The sequence below is a fragment of the Oryctolagus cuniculus genome, chromosome 14 (genome assembly GCF_051225735.1).
Source record: "Oryctolagus cuniculus isolate XC-2025 breed Fujian yellow rabbit chromosome 14, ASM5122573v1, whole genome shotgun sequence".
NCBI lineage: Eukaryota > Metazoa > Chordata > Mammalia > Lagomorpha > Leporidae > Oryctolagus > Oryctolagus cuniculus.
The window spans coordinates 85,602,720-85,628,711 of NC_142880.1; the positions used below are offsets into that span (position 1 = coordinate 85,602,720).

Sequence of the window (25,992 nt, forward strand, 5' to 3'; positions counted from 1 at the left end):
GAGACAGAGAGAAAGGTCTTCCTTTTTCCGTTGGTTCACCCCCCAAGTGGCCGCTATGGCCAGCGTGTTGCGGCCTGCACAATGCGCTGATCTGAAGCCAGGAGCCAGGTGCTTCCTCCTGGTCTCCCATGCAGGTGCAGGGCCCAAAGACCTGGGCCATCCTCCACTGCACTCCCTGGCCACAGCAGAGCTGGACTGGAAGAGGAGCAACCGGGACAGAACTGGCGCCCCAACCAGGACTAGAACTCGGGGTGCCGGTGCCACAGGCGGAGGATTAGCCTAGTGAGCCACGGCGTCGGCCATCATCTAAAATACTTTTATAACAACATCTAGACTGGTGTTTGACCAGACAGTTGTACACCATGGTCTAGCCAAGTTAACACATAAAATTAACCATCACGTAGAATTATAGATTGAGTCCCAGACTTTCGAGCTTCTTGGCCAGTGTTATTCCTCTGTACCATCAATCATATTCCTCCCTCTCTTCCTCCCTCCCTCTCTCACTCTGTCCTTCCCTCCCTCCCTTTCTCCCTTCCTTCCTTCCATCCTTTTCTGCCTTCCTTTACTCTATTTAATAGTTTGTGGTATCTCACTGCCTCTTTGTTCTTAAGTACGAATTTCCAGATAATACGATTTTCCTACCTCCCCTTTGATGTTCATTTTTATATTGGCTTGCAGACAGTTTTTGAGTTTGCTGTGGAGCATTTTACACTGAATTAAATAAATATATTTAGTGTTTTGTTCAGCGGCTAAACCTTTTAGCAATCTTTTATGTAATTTTAAAGACATTTTAAAGATATTTTGGGTTGTTCTTCCTTTAAAGTAATTGTTACCTGATGGTATAATTAAAAATCTTAAATAGGTCATTCAGAAAGCATTGGCATTAAAGAGAAATGTCTGAATTCATTTTCACTGTCTTTGGAATTGTCTTGTAATTGCTTCAGTTATTCCTCTGTATATTTGCTCTCTGTGGGCTACAGAATCTGTCTTAAAAATTGCTGCTAACTCAGTTTAAAATGTTAAGTAAAAGTTGAAATGGTAATGATTTTTCAGATTATTTTACAACTTCTACCATTGTTGAATCCTATTTTAAGTTAGGAAGCAAGTTTTTTGTTTTCCCTTCAAGCTGTTTAAAGTAAGCTTTGGGAAATAAATAAGAACTTCTTTTAAAAATAATTATTTTAAAGTGATGATCAAAAGATACATCTTTATCATATACAACATGATGTTTTAAAATATACATACACCGTACAGTGACTATTTCAAGCTGATTAACATTTGCATTATCTTACATGCTCATCTTTTTTTATGGTAAGGACATTTAAAATCTATTCTCTTAGCAGTGTTCAGGAACACTTTATCAAAAGGACCCATTTTTTTTTTTTAAAAAAGATCTATTACATTCATAATAAAAAATAACATTTATCAATAAATAAAGTAACTTATTAATAGAGTAAGAGCTTATATTAGAGAAGGTAGCCTGATGACTGGAGATGCACTAGAAAGGAATTTCAGGGCAAGAAAGCATGAATAGAAGATGTTCTAGCTTTATTCTATCTTAGGTCATCTTATGTTCGTGGTATATACTTCTGAACATACCTCATTTAGTTCTTTTGTCTGGAACAGGCAAGGCTACTATTTTTATTTCCATTTTGTAGGCAAGAGCTCCTGAGGTCTAAAGAGATCCTTGCATAGATGGCACAGGTTCTGTAGTAAGATCCATAGAATTATGAAATATTAGATTTTGAAACTCACTTGGTCTAACAACCATCTTTCTTATCCCATATTCTTTCTACCACACCACTTTCTGTTTTTTGAGTTTTTCTTTTCTCCTCACCTTTTCCTCCTTACCTTTCATAATTGGACAAACATTATCAAGTAATTAGTTAACATATTGCCTTTTTTATCATTCCTTTAAATAAGGTTGTGGAATTAGGAATATAAATTAATGATGTAATTCAGATTCAGGGACTTCTTAAACATCAGATAATAGTATATTTAGGTTAACTGAGAAAAGGTTTTTTTTTTTTTTTTTTTTTTGTACACTGGAATATAAGCATGTTTTAGTTGATTACATCTTCAAATGTGGAGAATTCTGTGTTAATACATCTTGGGCATATATTTCTGAAGGTATACATGTACCTCAGAAAAAAAAAAACTTTCAAATTTCAGAGCCTCTTTCCAAAATAAGAGTGGTAGATTGGGCTTAAAGGACGAAGTGTTTTTACCTCTCTATCTGACATTTGAAAATTCCAGTTAACATTTTATTATGAAAAATGATTCTTTGTTTCTATGAGCTCTAACCTCTTACTGTTCATTTCGTGGTGAGTAGTTGGAAGGGTGAAGTAGTGAGCAGCTTCCATCTTGAAACTAAAGGTCTAAGTTTTAACAACACATCCTGCACTGGGGAGGTCTGTCGGGCAGCAGGCCGCAGCTCCTCAACTGGGCCAGAGGTTTAGTGGAGTGTATCTTTTGCTCTCCACCTTTTGTTAGTACTAGAGTTTATGTAAATTCGTAAACTTATCCTTTTGGGAGACTGTTTATTTCTTGACTCGTGATTTTACTGTCCATTTCTTTTCAGAGCATGAAGGGAAAAAGCAAAAGCAGTCATGACTTGCTTAAGGATGATCCACACCTCAGTTCTGTTCCGGCTGTTGAAAGGTTAGTCTGGGTCTGATGTGATCCCAGATTCTTGTTTTCTGGCTCAGATGATTTTCTTGCTTCTTTTGTTAGTAAATAGTTAGATCTCGTAAGTCAAAAATGTTTAAATTGAGCCCCTAAAATGAAGCATTTTGATCATGGACGTGAAGGACTCCTCACATGATGGCAGGAGGCACTCTTTGTCACTTTTGCTCTCCACCTTTGTTGAACTAATTATGTAGGTGAGACATGTATGCTGTGGTTTGAATGCCAAAAATTGTTTGCTTTCACAGTTTAAGGTTGAACTCAGAATTTCTTTGCTAACTGTTTCCTTAAAGGATTTTTATCTCAGTTGCTGTCATGACTAACTAAATCAGCGTTAAAGGTTTTTGTAAAGTCATCACCACAGTTTGAGCCAATCCACTAAGTGTATATTCTCACATAAGTTTAATAATTTTCTCACTGTCTTCACTGCTTCTCATTGAGAAGGGAAGATGTCTTAATGTTAAATATAACCACCAAATATATTGGGCCAGTGTCTCAAAGAGGGACTAAAATACTTTCATACTTCGTTTAGCTCATTTTCTTTTTTTTTTTTTTTTTTAAGATTTATTTTATTTATTTGAAAGAGTTACAAAAAGAGGTAGAGACAGAGAGAGAGGGGTTCCATCTGCTGGATCACTCCCTAGATGGCCGCAATGGCCGGAGCTGTGCCGATCTGAAGCCAGCAGCCAGGAGCTTCTTCTGGTCGCCCACATGGGTTCAGGGGCCCAAGGACTTGGGCCACCTTCTACTGCTATCCCAGGCCATAGCAGAGAGCTGGATGGGAAGAGGAGCAGCCAGGACTAGAACTGGTGCTCATATGGGATGCTGACACTTCAGGCCAGGGTTTTAACCCGCTGAGCCACAGTGCTGGCCCCCAGTTTAGCTCATTTTCAAAAGTCCTACTTCAGGTCAATATTTTTTTTAACTCCCATGTTTTTAAAGAACTTGGTTTCTATAGCCAGAATACTTAAAGCTTATAGAGGAAATTGTTTACTGTAAGTCTTTTGTTCATAAAAAAGTTCTGTTAGTGGTTGTTTCCTATTTTTAGAAAAATACTGGTGAATGCATATATTGGTTCCTAGAACATATCTCTTTTTCTGTTTATATAAAATGACCCACCTGCTTTATAATACCATTCTGAAATTCCTTTGTTGAAATAAATTTTCAGAAATTTTATTGTAGAAAACACCTAAATTTTTAGATTATATAATTTTAAGTTTTACTTTCAAACTAAAATTTATTTTACTTTTTTTTGTAGTGAAAAAGCTGATGCAGCAGATTTAGATGATGTGAGTATTAATTTTAGTGACAATATAATAAAACAATTTATAAAGTTCAAAAATGTTAGTCACCTTCCCTAAAAATCATATATATATTACTTTTATATGTGTAAAATTTTAAAATATTTGAAATATAAAAATAAAATTGTCATGATTGTATGTATGCATATATATATTTCCTTTCACAACTGGAAACTTATATCTGAATTTCTAGCCTGCTTTTTCTCCCTTTCACATAATATTATATGAATATTCAAAATTCAGATTTGTGGTTTTATTTTATTATGTTAAAAGTTTAAAAGATGTTAGATGATCATTTTACATGAAATACAGGAAATGCTTAAGTCAGTCATTTGTAGTAGTCCATGACTATAGTAGTATTCCTTTTTTATGTACATATTTCAGAAGATCTTCATTCAAGACTATAGATCTCTTTCCTAATTAGTTGTACTGGCTAATAAAGCTAACAAAACAGAAGGAAGATTTTTCTTTTAATATGTAAGAGTTAACTCGTCCAGGGGCCAGTGCTGTGGCACAGCGAGTTAACTCCCTGGCATGCAGCACTGGTATCCTATATGGACACCAGTTCGAGACCTAGCTGTTCCACTTCCAATCCAGCTCTCTGCTATGGCCTAGGGACACAGTAGAAATGGTTCAAGTCCTTGGGCCCTTGCACCTGCATGGGAGACCTGGAAGAATCTCCTGGCTCCTGGCTTTGGATTGGTGCAGCTCTGGCCGTTGCAGTCATTTGAGGACTGAACTAGTGGATGGAGGACCTCTCCTTCTACCTCTCCTCTCTCTGTGTAACTCTGACTTTCAGATAAATAAATAATTTTTTTTTTTTAAAAGAGTTAACTAGTTCAAAAAGAATTCATGGACGTGGGAGTCCCTCTTGCTCAGAAAACAGGTGCTAAAGCCTAAGAATAAGGAATATTATCCCTTCCGTAGGAAATACAAAGTAAGATTTAAAGTTTGAAGGAGACTTGTGTAGAGCAGGGAGGAAGAGTGTTTAAAGTAAAGGGAACTACATGTCCAAAAGGCTATGAAGTGAGAGAGTTTGGTGTGTTTCAGGAGCTGAATGCAGGCCAGTGAGACCAGAGTGCAATAATGATGAGGAATGCAATAGGAGAGGTAAAAGGACAGGCAAATTTTGAAGAACTTCATATGCCATAGTGAGGAGTTTGGTCCTAAAAATAATAAAGAATAGTTGAAAGATATTTGTTAAAAAGAAGCGTGCTACGGTCAACTTTCAATTTGAAAAAGCTCTCCATTGGCAATGTCTTAGAGGATAAATTAGAGGAAACAGGCAGTACATCAAGGAGAGCTATTGGGCAGCTGTTGCACTAGAGCTTGATGTAAGACCACAGATGTCCATTGGAAAAGAGGTGGAGAAGATGACTGATTCCATGTTGTGAGGTGAGGCAGCAGGAGTCTAGGATACCCACAAGGTTTCTGGTCTAAAATTTACTAGATGGGTACAAAAGAAAGTAGACTTGGGAACAAGACAAAAAATATTATGAGGATAATGTACATTTGCAGATTGAGTTAACTTTGAAAAATAGCAATATGGGTCTAGAACATAGGGTCAGGGTATAAATTAGGATGTAAAAGTATAGGTTTTTTTTTAAGGTCGTGGATGAGGGTGAAGTCAGCTAAGGATAATGTGTGGTCAGCAATCTGTTTTGTGTTCCAGAGCATTGGAAATGACTAAAACAATGTGTCTTTTCCCAGGAAAATGTACTACATCCACAAACAAAATGTATGAAAGTACTGGGATTTGTTATCTGTTCCTTATTTTCTTTCTTTCTTTTTTTTGACAGAGTTAGACAGTGAGAGAAAGAGAGAGAGAAAGATCTTCCTTCCATTGGTTCACTCCCCCAAATGGCCACCACGGCCAGAGCTATGCCGATCCAAAGCCAGGAGCCAGGTGCTTCCTCCTGGTCTCCCATGCAGGTGCAGAGGCCCAAGTACTCGGGCCATCCTCCACTGCCCTCCCCGGCCACAGCAGAGAGCTGGACTGGAAGAGGAGCAACCGGGACTAGAACCCGGTGCCCATATGGGATGCCGGCGCCGCAGGCGGAGGATTAACCAAGTGAGCCATGGCGCCGGCCCCCTATCTGTTCCTTATTTTCTAGATTTGCTGAGGCCCAAGCAAGTCAGTGGTTTTCAAATTTTAGTGCTTAAGAATTACTTAAACATTTGCTACCTCCAGTGATATTGGTTCAGTAAATCAGCAGTGAGGGCTGATTTCACATTTTCACAAACATGGAATATAGTCTAAGGACCAGACTTTGAGGACCACTGCTGTAGAGGTTCACAAGCCTTAAGTTAAGGATCCTGCCTCTCTAAGACTCCCAGCCAGATCAACAAATCACAAAAGGTGATGAATCATTGAAAAATTATCCACTTGAGGTGAATTCTTCCTTTTTTTCTCCCCTCTCCCTTCCCTTTACTCCTCTCTATTAAAATTGGGTGCCCCTCTGAAAGTTGAAGATATAAGCAAAACAGGCCAGAATTTTAGCCCTCATGGCGTGTTTGTTCTCATTGGATGAGAGACAGCATGTAAATAATTAAAATGTATAGCATTTCAGATGAGTGAAAATGCTCTGGAAAATAAAACAGTGAAGAGGAATGGAGAATATTGGAGGTGGGCAGGTGGTTCTCTCATTGTAATAGAATGATCAAGAAAACAACTCTGAGAGGATAACACTTGAGCAAAAAAAAAAAAAAAAAAAGCAAGCAGTGCAGATGTCTGGAAGGTGGCACTTCAGGCTGGAGAAAACAAGTCCAAAGTTGGCAAGTGTTGCCACACCCAAGTTATAAGAGTTTATATTAGGAGGCATCAATTGTCAGAACCTTTAGAGAGTTAGGAATCCATTGGAACCTTTTCAGAGGAGGACGTTGCTGTGACCTCAATTATAGGGACAGATCTCATATTCTACGCTGCACCTCTTCCACTTGAAGTAATCCTTGGTGGATGTCAGTGTGTTGCCAGCTGCTTCCCACTGGAATAAGAATAGGAATGTAGGCACATACCCTGGGAAATACAGAGGGAGCGGTCTGTGCTGTACAGAGGAGCTGGGCATGCAGTAGGTGAATTCCTGGGTTATCCCATGCATGATTGGCCTAGAGATGACCCCAGGGGTAGTCCCACCTAGAACAAATTCTTTAAGCCCATACTAATTAAAAACAAAACAAAAAACAAACCTGCCCTAGACTGCAATGATGGTCTGAGATGAATCTTTCTGGAAGCGAAAGGGAAAACTGAATACATGGCAAATAGTTTCAATTTCTATAGGATGCAGAAGATGAAAGTGCAGAGGATGATGAGGATATTGATGGTGGTGAAAAGAACCAGATGAGAGAAAGAATTGCAAAAAAGTTAAAGAAGGACACAGGTACAAATGTTAAGTCAGCCGGAGAAGGAGAAGTGGAAAAGAAATTGATTAGCCGCAGGTAAGTCATTTCGTCCTTTTATACTTCATTTTAATTAGTATTGAGCCCTCTCTTCAACTGACTGTTTCCAATAACATTTTCATAATGCTTAATAAGTATACCAAATTTGTATAAATTGGCTTGTTTTGGAACCTAAAAGGAAATAGACCAAGCTTAAAGTAAATAATACAGCAATGATACTAAAAGTGAAACCACTTCTCTCTGATTCCTTTTGAGAAAGGCTCTATAATTTTTTAGATGTAGAATACACAATATGTAAGTTAGATGTGGAAAGCTGTGTTTGTTTATTACCAATGAGAGCAATATGGAAAGAAACAGACTTACTCAGTTTAGGTAAGTAAAATTTGTCAAACTAGTGAAAAAAATGATGACATTCTGAAATATTGTTTCAAATCTGATTTACCAAATATCATATACCCTTCCTGATCTCAGTGGTGTCATAAAAAAGATTTCAGCAAATGATGAAAAGTGTACTGATAAAAGTTTGTTGCATTTTATGACTCAGCATTTCATTCTGAATTTCAACTTTAGTGAAAATCCACCTCCTTTCCTTTTGATTCTATTATTACAACTTTATGATATCCATTTTAAATGATGTTGCTTTAAAGATTGATAATATTTATTTTTTTTCAGGTAGCCTAAGATGCAGATAAGATAGACGTAACTCCGTATAAATTTCATTTTTTTGGAATTCATGTTTCTCAGCCCCAATTAGGAAAACTTAAAAAGCATTTCTGTGCTCTCATTGCATAGCTCTCAGTTTTTTCCTTTATATAACCAGAAATAAAAGCAATTCCCAGTGGCAGGCATTTGGCTTTGCAGTTAAGACACTAGGATGAGATGCTTGCATCCCCTATCAGAGGGCCTGGATTTGATTAATAGTTCCAGTTCCCAATTCCAGCTTTCCTCTCTGCAGACCCTTTGAAGCAACAGTGATGGCTCAAGTAGTTGAGTCCGTGTCACCCATGTGGGAAACTCTAATTTAGAGTTCCTGGCTCCTGGCTTCAGTCCAGCTCAGTCCATTTCATGATGAGCATTTGAGGAATGGACCAGCTGATGGGAACTCTCTTTGTTTGTCTATCTCTCAAATCAATAAAAATTAAAAATAAATAAATTTTAATGGATAAAATAATTCCCAGAAATTTCCACTGACAGTATTAACTTTTTGCATTCAGAAATGATAGTTACAGGTTATCTTAAATGTCTTTTTCTTTCCCAACAACACTAAAATAATTACTTCTGACCAATGTAATATAGTAGATTAACTTTGGACTGATATCTACAGAAGATTTTATGAATATTTTAGTAATAATCATGTACATGTTTTAATGCATGGAGTTGAGAAGCCTCTCAGTAGCTCTGTAACTTTTTTTTTTTTTTTTTTTGACAGGCAGAGTGGACAGTGAGAGAGAGAGACAGAGAGAAAGGTCTTCCTTTTTGCCATTGGTTCACCCTCCAATGGCCGCTGTGGCCAGCGCGCTGCGACCGGCGCACCACGCTGATCTGATGGCAGGAGCCAGGTACTTCTCCTGGTCTCCCATGGGGTGCAGGGCCCAAGCACTTGGGCCATCCTCCATTGCACTCCCTGGCCACAGCAGAGAGCTGGCCTGGAAGAGGGGCAACCGGGACAGAATCCAGCGCCCTGACCGGGACTAGAACGCGGTGTGCCAGCGCCGCAAGGCGGAGGATTAGCCTAGTGAGCCGTGGCGCCGGCAGCTCTGTAACTTTTAGTTAAATTATGAGTATGATCAAGGATACATAATGTCTTTTTCTTCCTGTTCATGGAATTAAATTTTGCTATTTTGAAAAAAATGAATTTTCTTCCAGTCCAGCTCTCTGCTGTGGCCTGGGAAGGAGTGGAGGATGGGAGGATGCGGCCCTGCACCTGCAAGGGAGACCAGGAAGAAGCACCTGGCTCCTGGCTTCGGATCGGGCGTAGTGCGCCAGCCATGGCAGCCATTTGGGGGGTGAACCAACGGAAAAAGGAAGACCTTTCTCTCTGTCTCTCTCTCTCTCTAACTATCTAACTCTACCTGTCAAAAAAAAAAGAGAATTTTCTTAACATTAGGTTTATATAATAAATATGTTTTTAAAATATTTAATAGATGAACCAGCTATTCATTCACATTATATTTTTTGTTAATCTCTCAACTGTATATCACAGACTTTTTGAAGTACCCTCAAATACCTTGTAATTAGTATAAATTCTAACTTAGCAAAGCAAAATTTTCAGTAAGAACTAAAGCTTAGTTTTAATTTACATTCATATGTGTGTCTTTAAAAAATTGGTTACCTAGTATAAAAATAGACAAGCAGATTGTATTTTTACAACAAAGAGTTATTCTTGAAAGATCCTCTCTAGATAGTGGGATTTGTATGATGAGCAAACACAGCTTGGGTGACTACATGTAGGAATATGGCCTCTACTAATGAATAGTGAGAACCTGTTGGTAAGTTTTTACAGGTGAATGATACACTGAGATTGTATTTAGTGTAGAGAATTGATTGATGGAGGCATGCATTGGGTTGCTATAATAAAATACAAACTTGGTGGTTTAAATAATAGACATTTATTTCTCACAGTTCTGGAGGCCAGGAAATCCAGTCTCAAAGCGTTAGCCAGTTTGGCCCTGGTGAGGGTCTTTCTTCAAGGCTTAGTGACAGACCTCTTACTGTCTTCACATTGTTATGAGAGAGCCTGGTGTCTTTTCCTCTCTTAAAAGGACACCCATCTCAACACTGGGTTCCCACTTTCACGACCTCATCTAAATCTATCACCACCCGAAGTCCCACCTCCACATAGCATCACACTGGGGGTTAGGACTTCAACAGATGGATTTTGGGGGCTGTAAACATTTAGACCATAACAAGGGGTGAGAGGAGAGAAGTTAGGACTTTTTCAGTAAATCCGTTAAAGAGATGGTGGTGAATTGAAGCAGTTTATTAGTTATTCTAAAGAATTTTCATGTGAATGTGATGTTTAATTGTATGAGATATGTTTGATCCTATCATCTGAAGCTGTTTTATGACAGTTTCTTACATAGGAACATACTCTGATATCCACTTATGCAAATAGTTTTTTCATTTTTATGATTGAGTATAATTTGCACAAATAAAATCACATAAATTTGTGAGCGTTTTGTGTATTCACTCTAGATCAAAAAGCTATATTTAAATGCTTTGTAAGTCTACCAAGAAAAATAAATAAGAATTGAATCTCCAACGATGGCTTAAAAATTTTAGGCAAATATATAAACATTGTGGATTTCCTTGGATTTTTATCTTTTAAATAAATTAATTGGCAAAATGTGCTTGTAAATGGTCCAAATAGCAAATATTTATTTTTAACTGTTCCTCTATTCCCCAATATTTTCTTTTTTTCAAAAATAATTTTATTTATTATTTCTTTGAGAGGAAGACAGGCAGGACAGATAGATAGAATTCTCATCTACTGGTTCACAGTCTAAATGCCCATAATGACCAGGGCCAGGCTAGGCCAAAGCTGGAAACCGGGAACTGAGCACAAGTCTCTCACATGGGTGACAGGGACTTAACCACTTCAGCCATCACCACCAGTTTCAAGTTCTTCATTAGCAGTAACCTAGTGAAGAGTCAGGAGCTGGAACCAGGATTGAAACCAGGCGCTCCAACATAGGATAGGGATCCCAACCATGACCTAACTACTAAGCCAAACACCTGCTCCTATTTCCCAGTATTTATTTCCTCCCTTCCTCCCTCCCATCCTCCTTCCTTCCCTCCCTCCTTCCTTCCTTCCTTCCTTTATCTTTTTCTCTCTCTCTCTCTCCTTCTCTCTTCTTTGTTTTTTTTTTTTTTTTTCCTAAGATTTATTTTCTTATTTGAAAGGCAGGGAGATCTTCCATCCACTGGTTGACTCTACAAATGGCCAGAACAGCTGGGTCTGGGCCAGGTCAAAACCAGGAGCCAGAAGCTCCCTATTGATCTCCCACATGGGTGCAGAGGCTGTCATTCACTGCCTTCCCAGGTGCCTTAGCAGGAAGATGGATTGGAAGCAGAGTAGCCAGGAGTTGAACTAGGGCCCTGATATGGCGTGTCAGCTTAGAAAACTCTGGTTTATCTGCTGCACCACAAGATTTCCCTGCCCTTTCCCCTACCCTTGTATTTTCAGTGTTCAAGTGCTCCTCTCACCCTCCTGAATCCTGTGACGTTAGGCTTCAGAGAGACAAGAGAAAAATAAGAGAGGATGGAAGAGAAGTACAGAATTTCAAAGAGAAATATAGTTCTCTCTTGTTTAGAAATTTCCATGATTGTCTCATGACTACATGCTTTTGAGTTCAGAGAATTTCCAAAATCATTAGTATTTTTGATTATTTACACCAGCTTCACCATAGTTTTAAGTCTGTGAAGTTGATTTTATGGTTCAAAAAGCACAATACAAAAAACAAGAAACCTCTAAAAGTCTTAAAAAATCATAATGTGGTAAAAAGGATGATTGTATCTAAATAAAAGTCGCTGCTGAGTTTGAGTTGAGTTATAATGGGTCAAACCAGACCGAATGTCCATGGGAGATCATCAGTCTGTTCAAAAGTTAGTGCTTTTAATATATATAAACTTTTCGTGTGGATGTGCTTGAAGTACTTATTTCATTATCCTTTGGTCATTTTCCTATTTGAACAGTAGGATCAGAGGAGCAGACTACTTTAGCAATCCTTTAGGCAAGTAGCCATTCAAAGTATAGCTTTACTAAAAATTTGTGGTATTGCTTCTTTTGGTAAGGAAACATCTGGAATCTGTGAAGACTGGTTATCACTTTGGATGTTAAACTTACAAGCAGGTTTATTGTGTGCTTAATATTTAAGTTGGGGAATGGTACTTAATGTAATTTTCAACGAATTTACGTACAATAGAATCTTTTCTTGACACTGTATTCTCAACAATGTCTCTAGTTGTGTCTTTGAAAATGCTTAGACAGGGAAAAAATCCAAAACTCTTATCTTCTCTCCTTACAAAGCAGGCACTGTTTTAGCTATTTTGTCTTCTCTAGGATTTCTAGTTCTCTGACCCTTTCCTTCTTTAAATATATCAGTTCTATGCTTTTTCTTTTTCTTCTTCTTCTTTTTTTTTTTTTTTTTTTTGACAGGCAGAGTGGACAGTGAGAGAGAGAGACAGAGAGAAAGGTCTTCCTTTTGCCATTGGTTCACCCTCCAATGGCGGCCGGCACACTGCACTGATCTGATGGCAGGAGCCAGGTACTTCTCCTGGTCTCCCATGGGGTGCAGGGCCCAAGCACCTGAGCCATCCTCCACTGCACTCTCGGGCCACAGCAGAGAGCTGGCCTGGAAGAGGGGCAACCGGGACAGAATCCGGCGCCCTGACCGGGACTAGAACCCGGTGTGCTGGCGCCACAAGGTGGAGGATTAGCCTAGTGAGCTGCGGCACCGGCGAGATTTCTTTTTCTTCTTCTTCTTCTTTTTTTTTTTTTTTTTTAATTTTTTTGTTTATCTATTTGAAAGGCAGTTACAGAGAGAGGGAGAGACAGTGCAAGACAGATCTTTCATCCACTGGTTCACTTCCCAAATGGCTGCAGTGGCTAGGGCTGAGCCAGGTGGAAGCCAGGAGCCTGGAACACCATCCAGCTTGCCCATGTGGATGCAGGGGCCCAAGGACTTGGACTATCCTTCTCTGCTTTTCCAAGCACATAAACAGGGAGCTGAATTGAAAGTGAAGCCGGTGGTACTCGACTGGCACCCATATGGGATTCTAGCATTGCAGGTGGCAGCCTAACCCACCACACCACGATGCCCGCTCCTCTGCAAGGCCCACTTCCCTGTGCCCACATCTTGAGAACTAAGTTTTGCTCAGCAGACCTACATAGCTGTGCACAAGTTGCTATTATCATGGATTTCTAGTTTCCAGTTAGCTGTGCCTCCTGTTACTTCCCACAATGATTACTTCAAACATCAAACTTACTCTAAGCACATCAGCTGGTTTCCTATTCTGTGAATTAAGAGCAAACATCAACCCGTTTCTCTTACTCTTTCCAGTCTTACCCTTTGAGGCAGTTCTTACCACCTTCTCCGCTGCTTTAAAGAGGAGCGGCTGTCCTTCACTGTTCAAAAGCATTCTATCCTCTTTGTTTTGTCTTCAGTTTTCTGTCTTCGGTGAGTCTTTACTTCATCTGTGACTGGTAAACCTCTCCCAGCATTCAAGAGTAAAAATAAAACCACTCCAATTATTTCCTCTTCCCACATCCCTACTTCTCATTTATTTCTAAATACACATTATCTGGGTTTTCCTCCATACCCCAGTGAAACTTCTCTCACTAATGCCGTGAAACTGACAGATTTAATGGCTTCTTGCCAGGTGTTCTCTCTGTTGTGGAAATTTTATCTCTTTTCTCTTGAAACCAGTCTCCCTTCGGAAACTTGCTATGTAAATTGTGATCCAAGGACCAGTAGTATTAGTATTAGTATTAGTATTAGTATTAGTATTAGTATTAGTATTAGTATTAGTATTAGTATTAGTTGGGAATTTGTTAGAAAGCTGAGTATCAGGCCCCACTCATACATAAAATGCAGGAATCTGCATTTTAACAAGATTCCAAAGTGGTATGTATGGTACATTAAAGTTTGAGAAGCAGAACACTAATTGTTACCCTGTTGCTACTGGACTAGTAATGTCATCTTAGCTCCAAAGTCAACAACTTGATACTCTGTTCTCTAACTCCCCTGGGCATACTTAATGAAACTTTCTCCCTTTTTGGAGGTAGTGTGATACTTCTTGTTTGTTTTCTTTGTGTATCCTTCTACTGTACCTTTCTAGAATGCAGTGATTGTGTCCATTTGTTTGTATCTCTAGTATCAAATATCAAAGGTATCCAAATATTTGTGAACAAAAAAGAGTAAATCTCTTTGACAAGTCACTTCCCCCTCTAGGTCTTGTAATGACTTGCCTGTATTTCAACATGTGATTTATTGCTTTGCCTATTTCTTGCCTAATTTGAGCTTCTTTAGAGACTGTGTCTTATTTATCTTTATGTTCTCAGAGCCTAATATAGTAAGCCTGTAGTAATTGATCATTAAAGTTTGTGGACTCGTTGGATGACTAAATAAATGAATACATTGTAGGAATGTTTTCCCCTCCCATTTGTACATTATATTCATGGGGTGGGGAGAGGGCCTGGGGGAGTCTGGCTTTAAAAAAAATACTGATGCTCAGACCCCACATCCACATATTTTGTTTGGTCTGACCTGGAGCCTGGGCACATCCCTATTTATTGCTTTTTAACTTCTAATTTAAGTCTAATATGCACACAATATGTTTTTGTAGGCTGTATTTCAAAGTGCACATATCATAAGTATATAGTTTGCTGAAGTTTTACAAACCAAATGTACCCATATACCCATTACTTACATCAAAAAACATAAAATTGCTATTGCCCGGAAATTCCCCATTCTGGCTAGTTTCCCTTCATTCCCTAATACTGTTTCTAACTTCTAAGAGCATACGTTAATTCAGGACAGTGGTATGTTATGAACCCTGTCCGGATAGTTGAATGGGCCTCCAGGGCTAAGAATCCTACTTCCCAACAAGCACATACTCCTGAGATACCGAATATGTAAAAGGCATAACATGAGGTGTGGAATAATGTAAAAAGTGGAGGATATTTCAGCATCACCTCAGATCCTTTTGCAACCAAACCAGGAAAAAAACATTTATATCAACTGAACTTTGGTTTTAATCTTGAAAAAGATAAACAGGTCAGTAATAAGTAACTTAGAATAAAGAAAATATGATATTTGAGTATTCCTAATGTTTGTAGAAAATATGTGCCAGTAAAGTATTAAATAAATGTTTTTCAACTTTGTCTGGAACATTTGAGTCACCTGACAATAGACCCATCACTGATCAAGGTAATCAGAATTTTTGGTATGGGGGTCTTAAGAAAAAATTTTAAAACACTCCATAGTATTCTAATTGTGCATCCAAGATTAATTAAAAGTTTGAAATAATTACAGCTTGCATAGTGGAGAAAGTCCTATTTTAAAATAAGAATCTTTTTTGCCTGTAGATGGAGCTCAGCTGCTACAAGTTAATCATGTAAACCAAATTGAATTGCCCGCATGTTGTTAGTACTTGTGTATTGATTCATAACAAGTGACTAAACAATACAATCAGAGGCAACAAGCAGACCAGATGTTAAAAAAGACTGTTTTTGTGATGATTACAGTCATTATGGAAATATTGTCTTTTGTGCAATTTCTATCATCTGTAATTTTATTGTAATTCTTCTGAATCATTTTCATCAAATTGAAATATAAATCAAAAAATCTTCACACAACCCATTAAGCCACAGTCATTAATGCCATGACAGTTATTTTTCATGTTCAACTACAGTGGTATCCACTTTGGTATTTGAGCAGGTTCTACTTTTATCAGCTGTTTTCTACTTACTTTCATTTTTAGTTGACTGGCACTATCCCTTTCTCATGAAACAACTCTCTTATTTAGTAAAGTTAAGTAAATTTATGTTTTACTCATGAGCTGTGTTAGGTTGACTGAATACAAAATATTTTACAATAATGATAGCACCAGGAATTTAGATATAAATAGAATATTAAAGTTGAAATCAAAGATCTTATGAATTGATTAAATTTAAGTTGTAGAGCAAGGGATAATACAGTAATAAGTAATATATTCATACATGCCGAGGACTGGATGAATACATAAATGAACTGTTGTTAATTTTAGTTTCTTTAGTCTTCCTTTTTTATATTTGAAAAATGTGACTGGGATTTCTTAAGGAATTTTGAATAAAGCCCCATGATTTACAGACTTCTAAAGAACATTAATAAGCTTTCTCATGATTAGAACAACTCTCAAAACTTGTTAGGAGTTGCTATAAAATCCTGAAAACAGGGTCCGCTCACCTGACACACAGAAAGCCAATCTGTGACTTTGAGGTAGTGGAAGAAAGAAGGCATTTATTGTGAGCTCAGAGCTAGGAGGCGGGCTGCTGTGGCTTAGTTCCTAGGTTTCCGGAGGGGTTGGGGTAAGGGTTCTCATAGACTGAAGTTGGGACCGAGAGGTGTGTGTTCAGTTTGTGTCCATGTTCCTTGTTGGTTGGTAGTGCTCAAGGCCCTCCTTTCATTGGCCAGCAATACCATATTCTTTAGGGAATTTTTATAATGGCCAAGTGGTCATTCTGGGGTTACATACATACTTTTTGCTCAATGTCTAGGCTTCTAGGAAAAGAAACCCCTAAAGACAAGACTGAACATGAAGATGTTATCTATTTAAGAAACAAATAACCTCATGGGTCTGGTGATTAGAACCATATAGCACAGGGTGCATTACTCCCTCAATTCATTGAGTTAAGTGATTGATTTGCTATCAAAAAGTAGGGTAAGGAAGCTTTCAGCTGAGGAAAGGAGACTAGGAGATGGGGACTGATGGTATCTCACATTGACATTTGTGGAACTGTATTGGAGCTTGGTTTCACTCTCAAACTTACAGAATTCTAGAGTCTTATATCATCCCTTGTGTTCTGGTTTTGCTTACTTTATGATCAGTCATCACAATTAGGAAGCCTAGAGTTGTCCTTAACATATAAACTTGATTTTTCTTACAAAATTAAAAAAAAAGTTCAGTATTTACATTTTAGAAATTTCAAAGATTGTACATGTTTTATAATTGTACCGTGGTTGGCATTGTGGCATAACGGGTAAAGCAGCCACCAGCAGTGCCAGCATCCCATATGGTTGCTGATTCGAATCCTGGCTGTTCCATTTCCAATCAAGCTCTCTGCTATAGCCTGGAGAGCAGTAGAAGATGGCCCAAGTCCCTGGGCCCCTGAACCCATGTGGGAGACCTGGAAGAAGTTCCTGACTCCTGGCTTTGGATTGACACAGCTCCGGCCATTGCAGCCATCTGGGGAGTGAATCAAGAAAATAAAAGAAGTAGACATGCAGGATCTATATACTGAGTAATAGATCTCTGAAGAAAGAAAATTTGCAATTATTATTTCTTTTGTATGGAGTAGTAGTGGTCCAGATGTTGTATTTTCAGTTACTATTTGGGATTAAGCAGATATTAAGCTTTGGGTCAGTCCTGGTTTTAATGAAATTTGCATGGAACTTAATAAGAATTTAATTTTTGTTCTTTACATGTTTTTCCCTAAACAATCATTCTATTCTCAGATATACTTTATTTTAAAAGATTTACTTTATTTTATTTGAAATCAGAGTTACAGAGAGAGGTAGAGCCAGAGAGAGAGAGGTCTTCCATCCACTGGTTCGCTGCCCAAATGACCGTAATGGCCAGAGCTGAGTTGATCTGAAGCCAGGAGCTTCTTCCAGTCTCCCATGCAGGTGCAGGGGCCCAAGGACTTGTACCATCTTCCACTACCTTCCCAGGCCACAGCAGATAGCTGGATTGGAAGTGGAGCAGCCGGGACTCAAACTGGCTCCCATATGGGATGCCAGCGTTGCAGGCCTGGGCCTTATTCTGTTGCACTACAGCGCCAGCCCCTCTCAGATATACTTTTGTTGTCAGTCACTGTGCAAGAACTGGAGTTGCTGGAGCATGGTAGGCTGTAGGAATGTGAAAATTAAGGAGAAATGGTTTCTTCTGCAAATATCATAGTTTAATTGCTATGATTTAAATGTAACCAACATAGTTTTTTTTTTTTTTTTGAAGGTTTTTATTTAATGAGTACAAATTTCATATGTGCAGCTCTTAGGGATATAGTGTTTCTTCCCCCCATTCACACCCTCCCACCTCCACTCCCATCCCACCGTACTCCCTCTCCCATTCCATTTTTCATTAAGATTCGTTTTTAATTCACTTTATATACAGAAGACCAACTCGATACTAAGTAGAAATTTCTACTATTTGCACCCACACAGACACACAAAGTATAAAGTACAGTTTGAAGACAAGTTTTACCATTAATTTTCATAGTATACCTCATTAGGGACAGAGGTCCAACATGAGGAGTGACTCCTGTTGTTGATTTAACAATTAACACTCTTAAGTTTGATGTCAGTGACCACCCAAGGCTCTTGACTTGAGCTGCCTAGGCTATGGAAGCCTTTTGAGTTCACGAACTCTGTCGATACTTAAGTCTTTTGAGTCCACAAACTCCGTTGGTATTTAGGGCCATAAGCAAAGTGGAAATTCTCTCCTCCATTCAGAGAAAAGTACATCCTTCTTTGATGGCCCCTTCTTTGCACTGTAAGCACCAAAGTTAAAGTGTTAGAAACTTAATTACCATCGCAACAGTGTTGAGATGTGAGGCCTTTAAGCCATGATCATGTGTAGATTAGTGTGATTATCATGGAAGTGGATTAGTTATCTTGGGGTTGATTTTCCGGTAAAAGGATGAGTTTGACCCCTTTCTCATTTCTGTCTCTCTCTGTGGTATGCATGTGCGTACATGTGTGCTCTCTTGTCCTTCCACTTTGCATCATGGGATGATGCAGCAAGAAGTCCCCTCACAGTTGGACTTCCCAGCCTCTGGTTCTGTAGGTCCCTGATTCTTTATAATTAGCCAATCTCGGATATTCTGTTGTGGCAGCATAAAACAGACTGTTAGAAAAGTTGGAATAATTGTAAACAACTGATACAATTCAATATCCGTGTTCTTATCATGTATGTATAATGTTAAGTATGCAATAAATCAGAAAAGATCAAAATACTATGTTGAAAATAAATTTGCTATTTTTGCAGTCAAGAACAGACCAATAACAGTAATTCACATGTATCACCCTAATTTTGTTAGGATAGATGATTTTGAGGGGCCAGTGTTTAAAAGGAATAGAATTTTAATAACATTAAGCTCAATTCTTTAAACTAATGCTGCAGAAACTCGCAGTGTATTCTAGAAAGTTTGGTGTTTTTTTGTGTGTGTGTGTTTTTTTTTTTTTTTTTTTACGTATTATGGTTAAAATATAAACCATAGCACCATTTGGCATTTCTGACTGGCTTCCCTTTTTCTTCTGTTTGGATGTTTAGAGTCAGAATTCTTGGTAATCTTGATAAAACTATTTCTTGTTTTTTTTTTTTAACTTTTATTTAGTAGATATAAATTTCCAAAGTACAATTTATGGATTACAATGACTTTTTCGCCCCCATAACATCCCTCCCACCCGCAACCCTCCCATCTCCCGCTCCCTCTCCCATTCCATTCACATCAAGATTCATTTTCAATTATATACAGAAGATCAATTTAGTATATATTAAGTAAAGATTTCAACAGTTTGCACCCACATAGCAACACAAAGTGAAAAATACTGTGTGAGCACTAGTCATATCATTAATTCACATTGAACTACACATTAAGGACAGAGATCCTACATGGGGAGTATGTGCACAGTGACTCCTGTTGTTGACTTAACAAATTGACACTCTTGTTTAAGGAGTCAGAAATCTCCCCAGGCTCTAGTCATGAGTTGCCAAGGCCATGGAAGCCCCCTGAGCTCACCGACTTTGATCTTATTTCGGCATGGCTATAGTCAAAGTTGTGGGGAGCAGGGCCTGTCTCCCGCAACATGGCAAAATAAGTACTGAGACTACCGAGATTAGACTAGACCGCTGAGACTATTAAGACTAACTCTGTGCATCTGATCTCCCATCATATGGTGCTGAGAGAGAGTAAACAAATCTTACACAGCTGCTTAACTAGCTGTTAACTAGCTGATTCCTGGCCCAACCCCTTAAAAGGGGGAGAGAGACAACACGCGTGGCCACGCCCACCTGAGAGAGTAGCTCGCTGCTGCCACTCCTCCGCGGAGGCGGGGGAGCGGCAGCAAACCCGGGAAGGGCTGAGGAAAGAGAACAGCACAGGGTCTGGTGTCGTTCTCCTGCAAGCCCACGGGGGAGCGACAAAAGTGGAAGTTCTCTCCTCCCTTCAGAGAAAGATACCTCCTTCTTTGATGGCCTGTTCTTTCCACTGGGATCTCACTCGCAGAGATCTTTCATTTAGGTCCTTTTTTTTTTTTGGATCTCTGTTAAATATAAGAGTGGGAATAAGAGAGGGAGGGGATGTACAATTTGGGACATGCTCAAGCTGACTTGCCCCAAGTGGTGGAGTTAGAAATGTGCCAGGGGATTCCAATACAATCCCATCAAGGTTGCATGTACCAATGCCACCTCACTAGTCCAAGTGATCAATTTCAGGTCACAATAGACCATATGATAGGTCTAAGAGTCAAAGGGGTCACATAAACAAGACTAGTGTCTGCTAATACTAACTGATAGAATAAAAAAGGGAGAGAACGATCCAACATGGGAAGCAGGATACACAGCAGACTCATAGAATGGCAGATGTGCTGAACAGCACTCTGGCCTCAGAATCAGCCTTTAAGGCATTTGGATCTGGCTGAAGAGCCCATGAGAGTATTTTAGGCATGGAAAGCCAAGACACTCTGGCAAAAAAAAAAAAAAAAAAAAGGATAAAACTGTTTCTTAGAGTGTTTGAAATAAAATACCAAGCTTAAATTCCTGAGTCAGGTAATTGAGAACCCGTTAATCCAAATCCAAGGAATCACCTTCAAAATGAAATAAGTTAAATACTTGAACTTCAGTTGTATGCCTTAGAAATATGACAACCCTACTGGATTTACAGTTAGATTTTGTATGGCAGACAGGAAGCAGTAAAATGCACATGTGGAAGAGTCTCTTGTCAAAATGGAGAAGTTATATTTGCATCTCTTTAGAGTGTATTGATTTGTATTACCATGGAGAGTTACAGTCTATAGATCTTGCAGCATTTGTTGTTTATAGGCAGTGGAATTATGCATTTGAAATGTAGCATTCAGATTATGTGTAGAAAAACATTCTTTAAATTATTCAGCATTTGATGAATTGTTCTCTATCCCATAACAAATACAGTCACATTAATGAATTCTGAAATATTCACTGCTTTTTTGCTTTTCAAGGTTATATACTTTGTGAATTTACCTGTAAATTAAATTGAGAAGTATAATTTAGGTAAGATTAAAAAGAGAGAGAGAGAGAAGGTCATATAAGATGTGAAGTTCTTTATTTTGTACGAAGTTAAAAACATGTGAAGTCACAAAAGGGCCTAAGAGAAAACCATAGTGATTGTATATTTGCTGTCTGACTCTTCTCTCGATCTACTTCAGAGATTTTGCCACACTCCAGATGTCATATCACTTTTGCAAATTCATTGAGTTCCTCCTTGTACAGTGCTAGGACCTAAGATATTGTTGTTGGTAAGCCTCAATCTTTTTTCAAATTTCTTAGTGTCTAATAAAGGGAGATACTTGTTTAGGTAAATAAAGGCTGTGAAGTGTTATTGTTCTTCTATGAGGTCAGGCGCTTCACTAAATCAATAGTTTTCTTTTTTTTTTTTTTTTTTTCTAATTTAACCCATGCAAGAAAGCTACAAGATGTAGTTTTTATTGTGATCCTCATTTTAGGAATGAAAAACAAAATGCTCGAGTTTAAGAGATTAAGCAACTTGCCTTATGTCCCATGTCTCAAAAGTAGCAGAACTAGTTCTTGACCCTGTAACAGTCTGACACCTCTTCAAAGCCTAGAGAGGGATTGTCCAGAACTCAGTCATGTGGTCAAGCTGAAGACAGAGCCAAACTTGGAATGTTTCAGAGGGTGTGGTCATCATTTTAGATATATCACTCTTCCAAAGATTGTTGCTGTAGTCCTTGGGAGAGATAATAAGGATCTGACCAAGGTAGCATCTATGAGGATGGATTTTAGAAATTATGGAAGTGGAATTATCAAGACATGCTAACAGATTCATTATAACAGACTCGAAAGAAAAGGATGTATTCCAAATGACTCCGTGATTAGTGGTGATAGCCTTGACGTAGGAACACTGGAAGTTCCTGGTGCTCTTCACTCGTGTTTGTTTTGTTAGTCCATTCGGATGTATGTCAGTGTCCCTAAAACATAAGCTTACATGCTAAACGGTTGCTTATTCAATTGCTTTATTAGTAAACTTACATTAGGTTATGCTGTGGTAACAAACAAACCCCAAATCTCGGTTTAAAACAGCTGTGTTCTTGCTCAGACTACCTTCTGGTGAGCACCATGGGTCCATTCCATATCATCTTCATTTGAGGGTCCAGAATAAAGGAATAGACCCTTTCTGAGACAAACAACTCTCGTGAGTGACAGTGGAATCATATGCTAGCTCTTGAAGCTTCTGCTTAGAAGTAGCATATGTCACTTCATCATTTTATTAGCCAGAGCAAGTAATGTGGTTAAGCCTAATGTTAACATGGTACAGTATAAATCTTTTACAGGGAAGACCAGTGAATAGTTGTGAACATTACTGCAATCTGCTGTCATCTGTGCTTTAACCAGGAGTTGCTACAGATACCTGTGATTCTGTAAAAATTTTAATCATCATCTTCCAGGTATCTTCTTTGTCCACTTCCAGGGCAAAATGATATAATAAAGTTAACATGGAGTGGGCATTAGGTATAGTGGTTAAGATGCCACTTGGGACACCTGCATTTCATACCAGAGTTTCTGGTTCGAGGCCCCGGCTCCTTTACTTCTGATCCAGTTTCCTGCTAATGCACACCCTATGAAGCAGCAGATGATGACTTACTTAACTGGCTCCCTGCCACCCATGTGGGAGACCTGGAAGGAGTTCTGGCTCCTGGCTTGACCTGGCCCAGCCCTGGCTGCTGTTGGCATTTGGGAAGTGAACCGGTGGATGGAAGATCTCTCTCTCTCTCTCTACCTTTAATAAAGTGAAAAAAATAGTAATAAATAAGACATAAAGATATAATAAAGATAGCAAAATCATCACTATCATAATATATTTTTTTTTGACAGGCAGAGTGGACAGTGAGAGAGAGAGACAGAGAAAAAGGGCTTCCTTTTCCGTTGGTTCACCCCACAATGGCCGCTGCAGCCGGCGCACCGCGCTGATCCGAAGCCAAGAGCCAGGTGCTTCTCCTGGTCTCCCATGTGGGTGCAAAGCCCAAAGATTTGGGCCATCCTCCACTGCACTCCCTGGCCATAGAAGAGAGCTGGACTGGAAGAGAAGCAACCAGGACAGAACTGGTGTCCCGACCCGGACTAGAACCTGGTGTGCTGGTGCCGCAGGCGGAGGATTAGCCTATTGAGCCATGGCTCTGGCCACTATCATAATTTTTAAAAAGAAGGATATCAGGACCAGCGTGTGGCATAGCGGGTACAGCCAGTGCCCGCGGTGACAGCATCCTATATGGCACTGGTTTGAGTTCCAACTGCTCTACTTCCAGTCTAGCTCCCTGCTAATAACCTGGGGAAAGCGGCAAAAGATGACCCAAGTTCTTGGGCCCCTGCCACCCATGTGGGAGACCTGGATGAGGCCTCTGACCCTGTGCTTCAGCTTGGCCCAGCCACAGCCATTGCGGTCATCTGAGGAGTGAACCAGCGATTGGAAGATCTCTCTCTCTCTCTTTCTCTCTCTTTGTAACTCTGAGTTTCAAATACATATTTTTTTTTTTAAAAAAAGTATATCAATTCCTGGTTATTTCAAATTTTTAAAAGTATAGAATTCTAGAGGAAATTCTGGCAGAGAAGAATACAATAGACATCTTCGACAACTTTCATAGAAGATGCAGAAACACTTCATGTATGTGTTACATTAAGTCGTAACTTCCTCCTTAGATATCTTAAGGATCCTTTGATTGTAGGGAATAGAAATTCAAATTAGCTCAAGGAAGGGGATTTCTCTATAAAGTAATAGGGGAGTTACATGGAATTCAGATATGGAAGAATGTCATTCGGTCCTCACAAGTTGTCAAGGAAGTTCTATTTTCTCCTGCAGCATTGAACTCTGCTTTTCTCTGTTCATTTATTCTATTATCTTCTACACACCTATGTCTTCTCTGTAGGCCTCTATTCTACTCCTTGCAGTTCAGCTCTTCACAAGTTAACAGGAAAGAAGATCTTAATGGCGTGACTTATATCCGGTGCTCACTCAGTTATGGCATTGATAGTGGGGGCATGTTGGGAAACCGTGAGGAAGATATGTAGACATGGCAAGAACCATTAGTCTTTCCATCATCTATCCTTCTCTCCTGACTTAGTAATAAGAATGCCAACATTTAGCTGGACTTATGGCTACCTAGCTAAAAAACATTTACCTGTCTCCTTTGTAGTCAGGTGTGGAGTGTGACCAAATTTTGGCTAATGACATGAAACAGAAGAGTACATACTTTTGGATAGTACTTTTGGAAGAGAAGAGAAATAGGCTATCCTCTTTCAGCTCTTCCCCCTGCTACTGGCCTGGCACACTGATCTCATGACTGTAGTTAGGGATGGTAGAACGGAGGGGTAGGAGACTTGAAGACTTTGAGGAACCACTGTTCTAGCTTGAATAACCCATTTCTGGACTTTTTCTCCCTGACATCAATTAACTTTGAAGTTGTTTCAGTCATGTTATTTGGGGTTGCTGTTAGGCGCAACACAACCAAAGCCTAACTGATAACTGGTAAGACTGAGTTGAGCAAGTCCTCTGAGGTGGGAATGAGGGCAGGGTGGAAATGAATAGCTGCTTCATTATTTGTAATAGCTTTCTTAGTTGATTTTATTGTTCTTTGTGGAAGAAAAAAATCATATTGGTTTGCAGTGTTCAATATCTCTATCACCGCCTTGTCTGATCACCACGTTATTTCACTTAAAAAAAAAGGAATGAAAGAATTTGCTCGTTTTCCCACTACTAAATCTGCCCATCCACCTGTGAATCCATATTCCTATAGCAAAGGCAGCCCCTTCCCTCTATACCCTGGATCCTTCCATTTTTCCACATGCTTTGGCCCAACGGTTGTTCATTTTACATTTTACCCACTTTATACCAGGCATATTGTTCTTGCTGATCCACAGACACACCAAGCTCATTCATCTTTCAGACCTTTGTACTTTGTGTTACCTCACCTTGAAACTCTCCTCTCTGAAATAGTACTCATCATTCCTTCTTTTCATTCAGTCCCTTGCTCAAATATCATTTTATAAGAGGTGTTTTCAGACCATACAGTTTAAAATAAACGCCTCCATCCCTCCCCAGGGGGTACATATCCAAGTGACTGAGGGACAAATTTGTAAAATTTGTTTTTGACTTTTATAAAATGCCTATGTCAGGACCCATTCCTTTAAAAAAAAATAAATAAAAAACTCAGTAAATCTAGTGTGTGATTTAGAAATCAGTTTTCCTAGAGTCCTACCACTTAAGAACTAACACCTTATATAAATGTTTCGTAAATATTAATTTTCTAAATGAGTTGATTTTGTCTTAATTTGTTAGTTAGCTTTATTGAATCTTTGCCTCTACTTCATGTTGTCTTTTTAAAAGTAGATACCACATGAACTGTTTTGTATTGACCTACTTTGAAGAGGAAACTTGCAGACTTCATTGCAGTTGTATCTTACTGCCAATTGATATGTTAGCAATATTTGATTTATCCCCCCTACTAAGTCTGCATAATTTAGATATGCCTATGCCAGGTGCCTCAATTCATTCCATATATTTATTTATAATATTTAAATGTTGATCATTTAAATGCATATGTGAGTGTTAGACCTTCAATAGTATTTCCCTTTTTCCTTT

General features: G+C 38.9%; 1 protein-coding gene across 2 annotated transcripts in view; it reads left to right on the plus strand.

Moving 5' to 3' along the window:
* Positions 1-25,992, plus strand: part of CWC27 (CWC27 spliceosome associated cyclophilin) — a 228,624-nt gene that overhangs the window by 33,549 nt on the left and 169,083 nt on the right. For both annotated transcript variants that reach the window (XM_051853710.3, XM_002714061.6), the window contains exons 8-10: positions 2,582-2,661; positions 3,944-3,974; positions 7,264-7,421. In XM_051853710.3, coding sequence (XP_051709670.1) covers positions 2,582-2,661; positions 3,944-3,974; positions 7,264-7,421 — 269 coding nt within the window. The remainder of the gene's footprint in view (positions 1-2,581; positions 2,662-3,943; positions 3,975-7,263; positions 7,422-25,992) is intronic.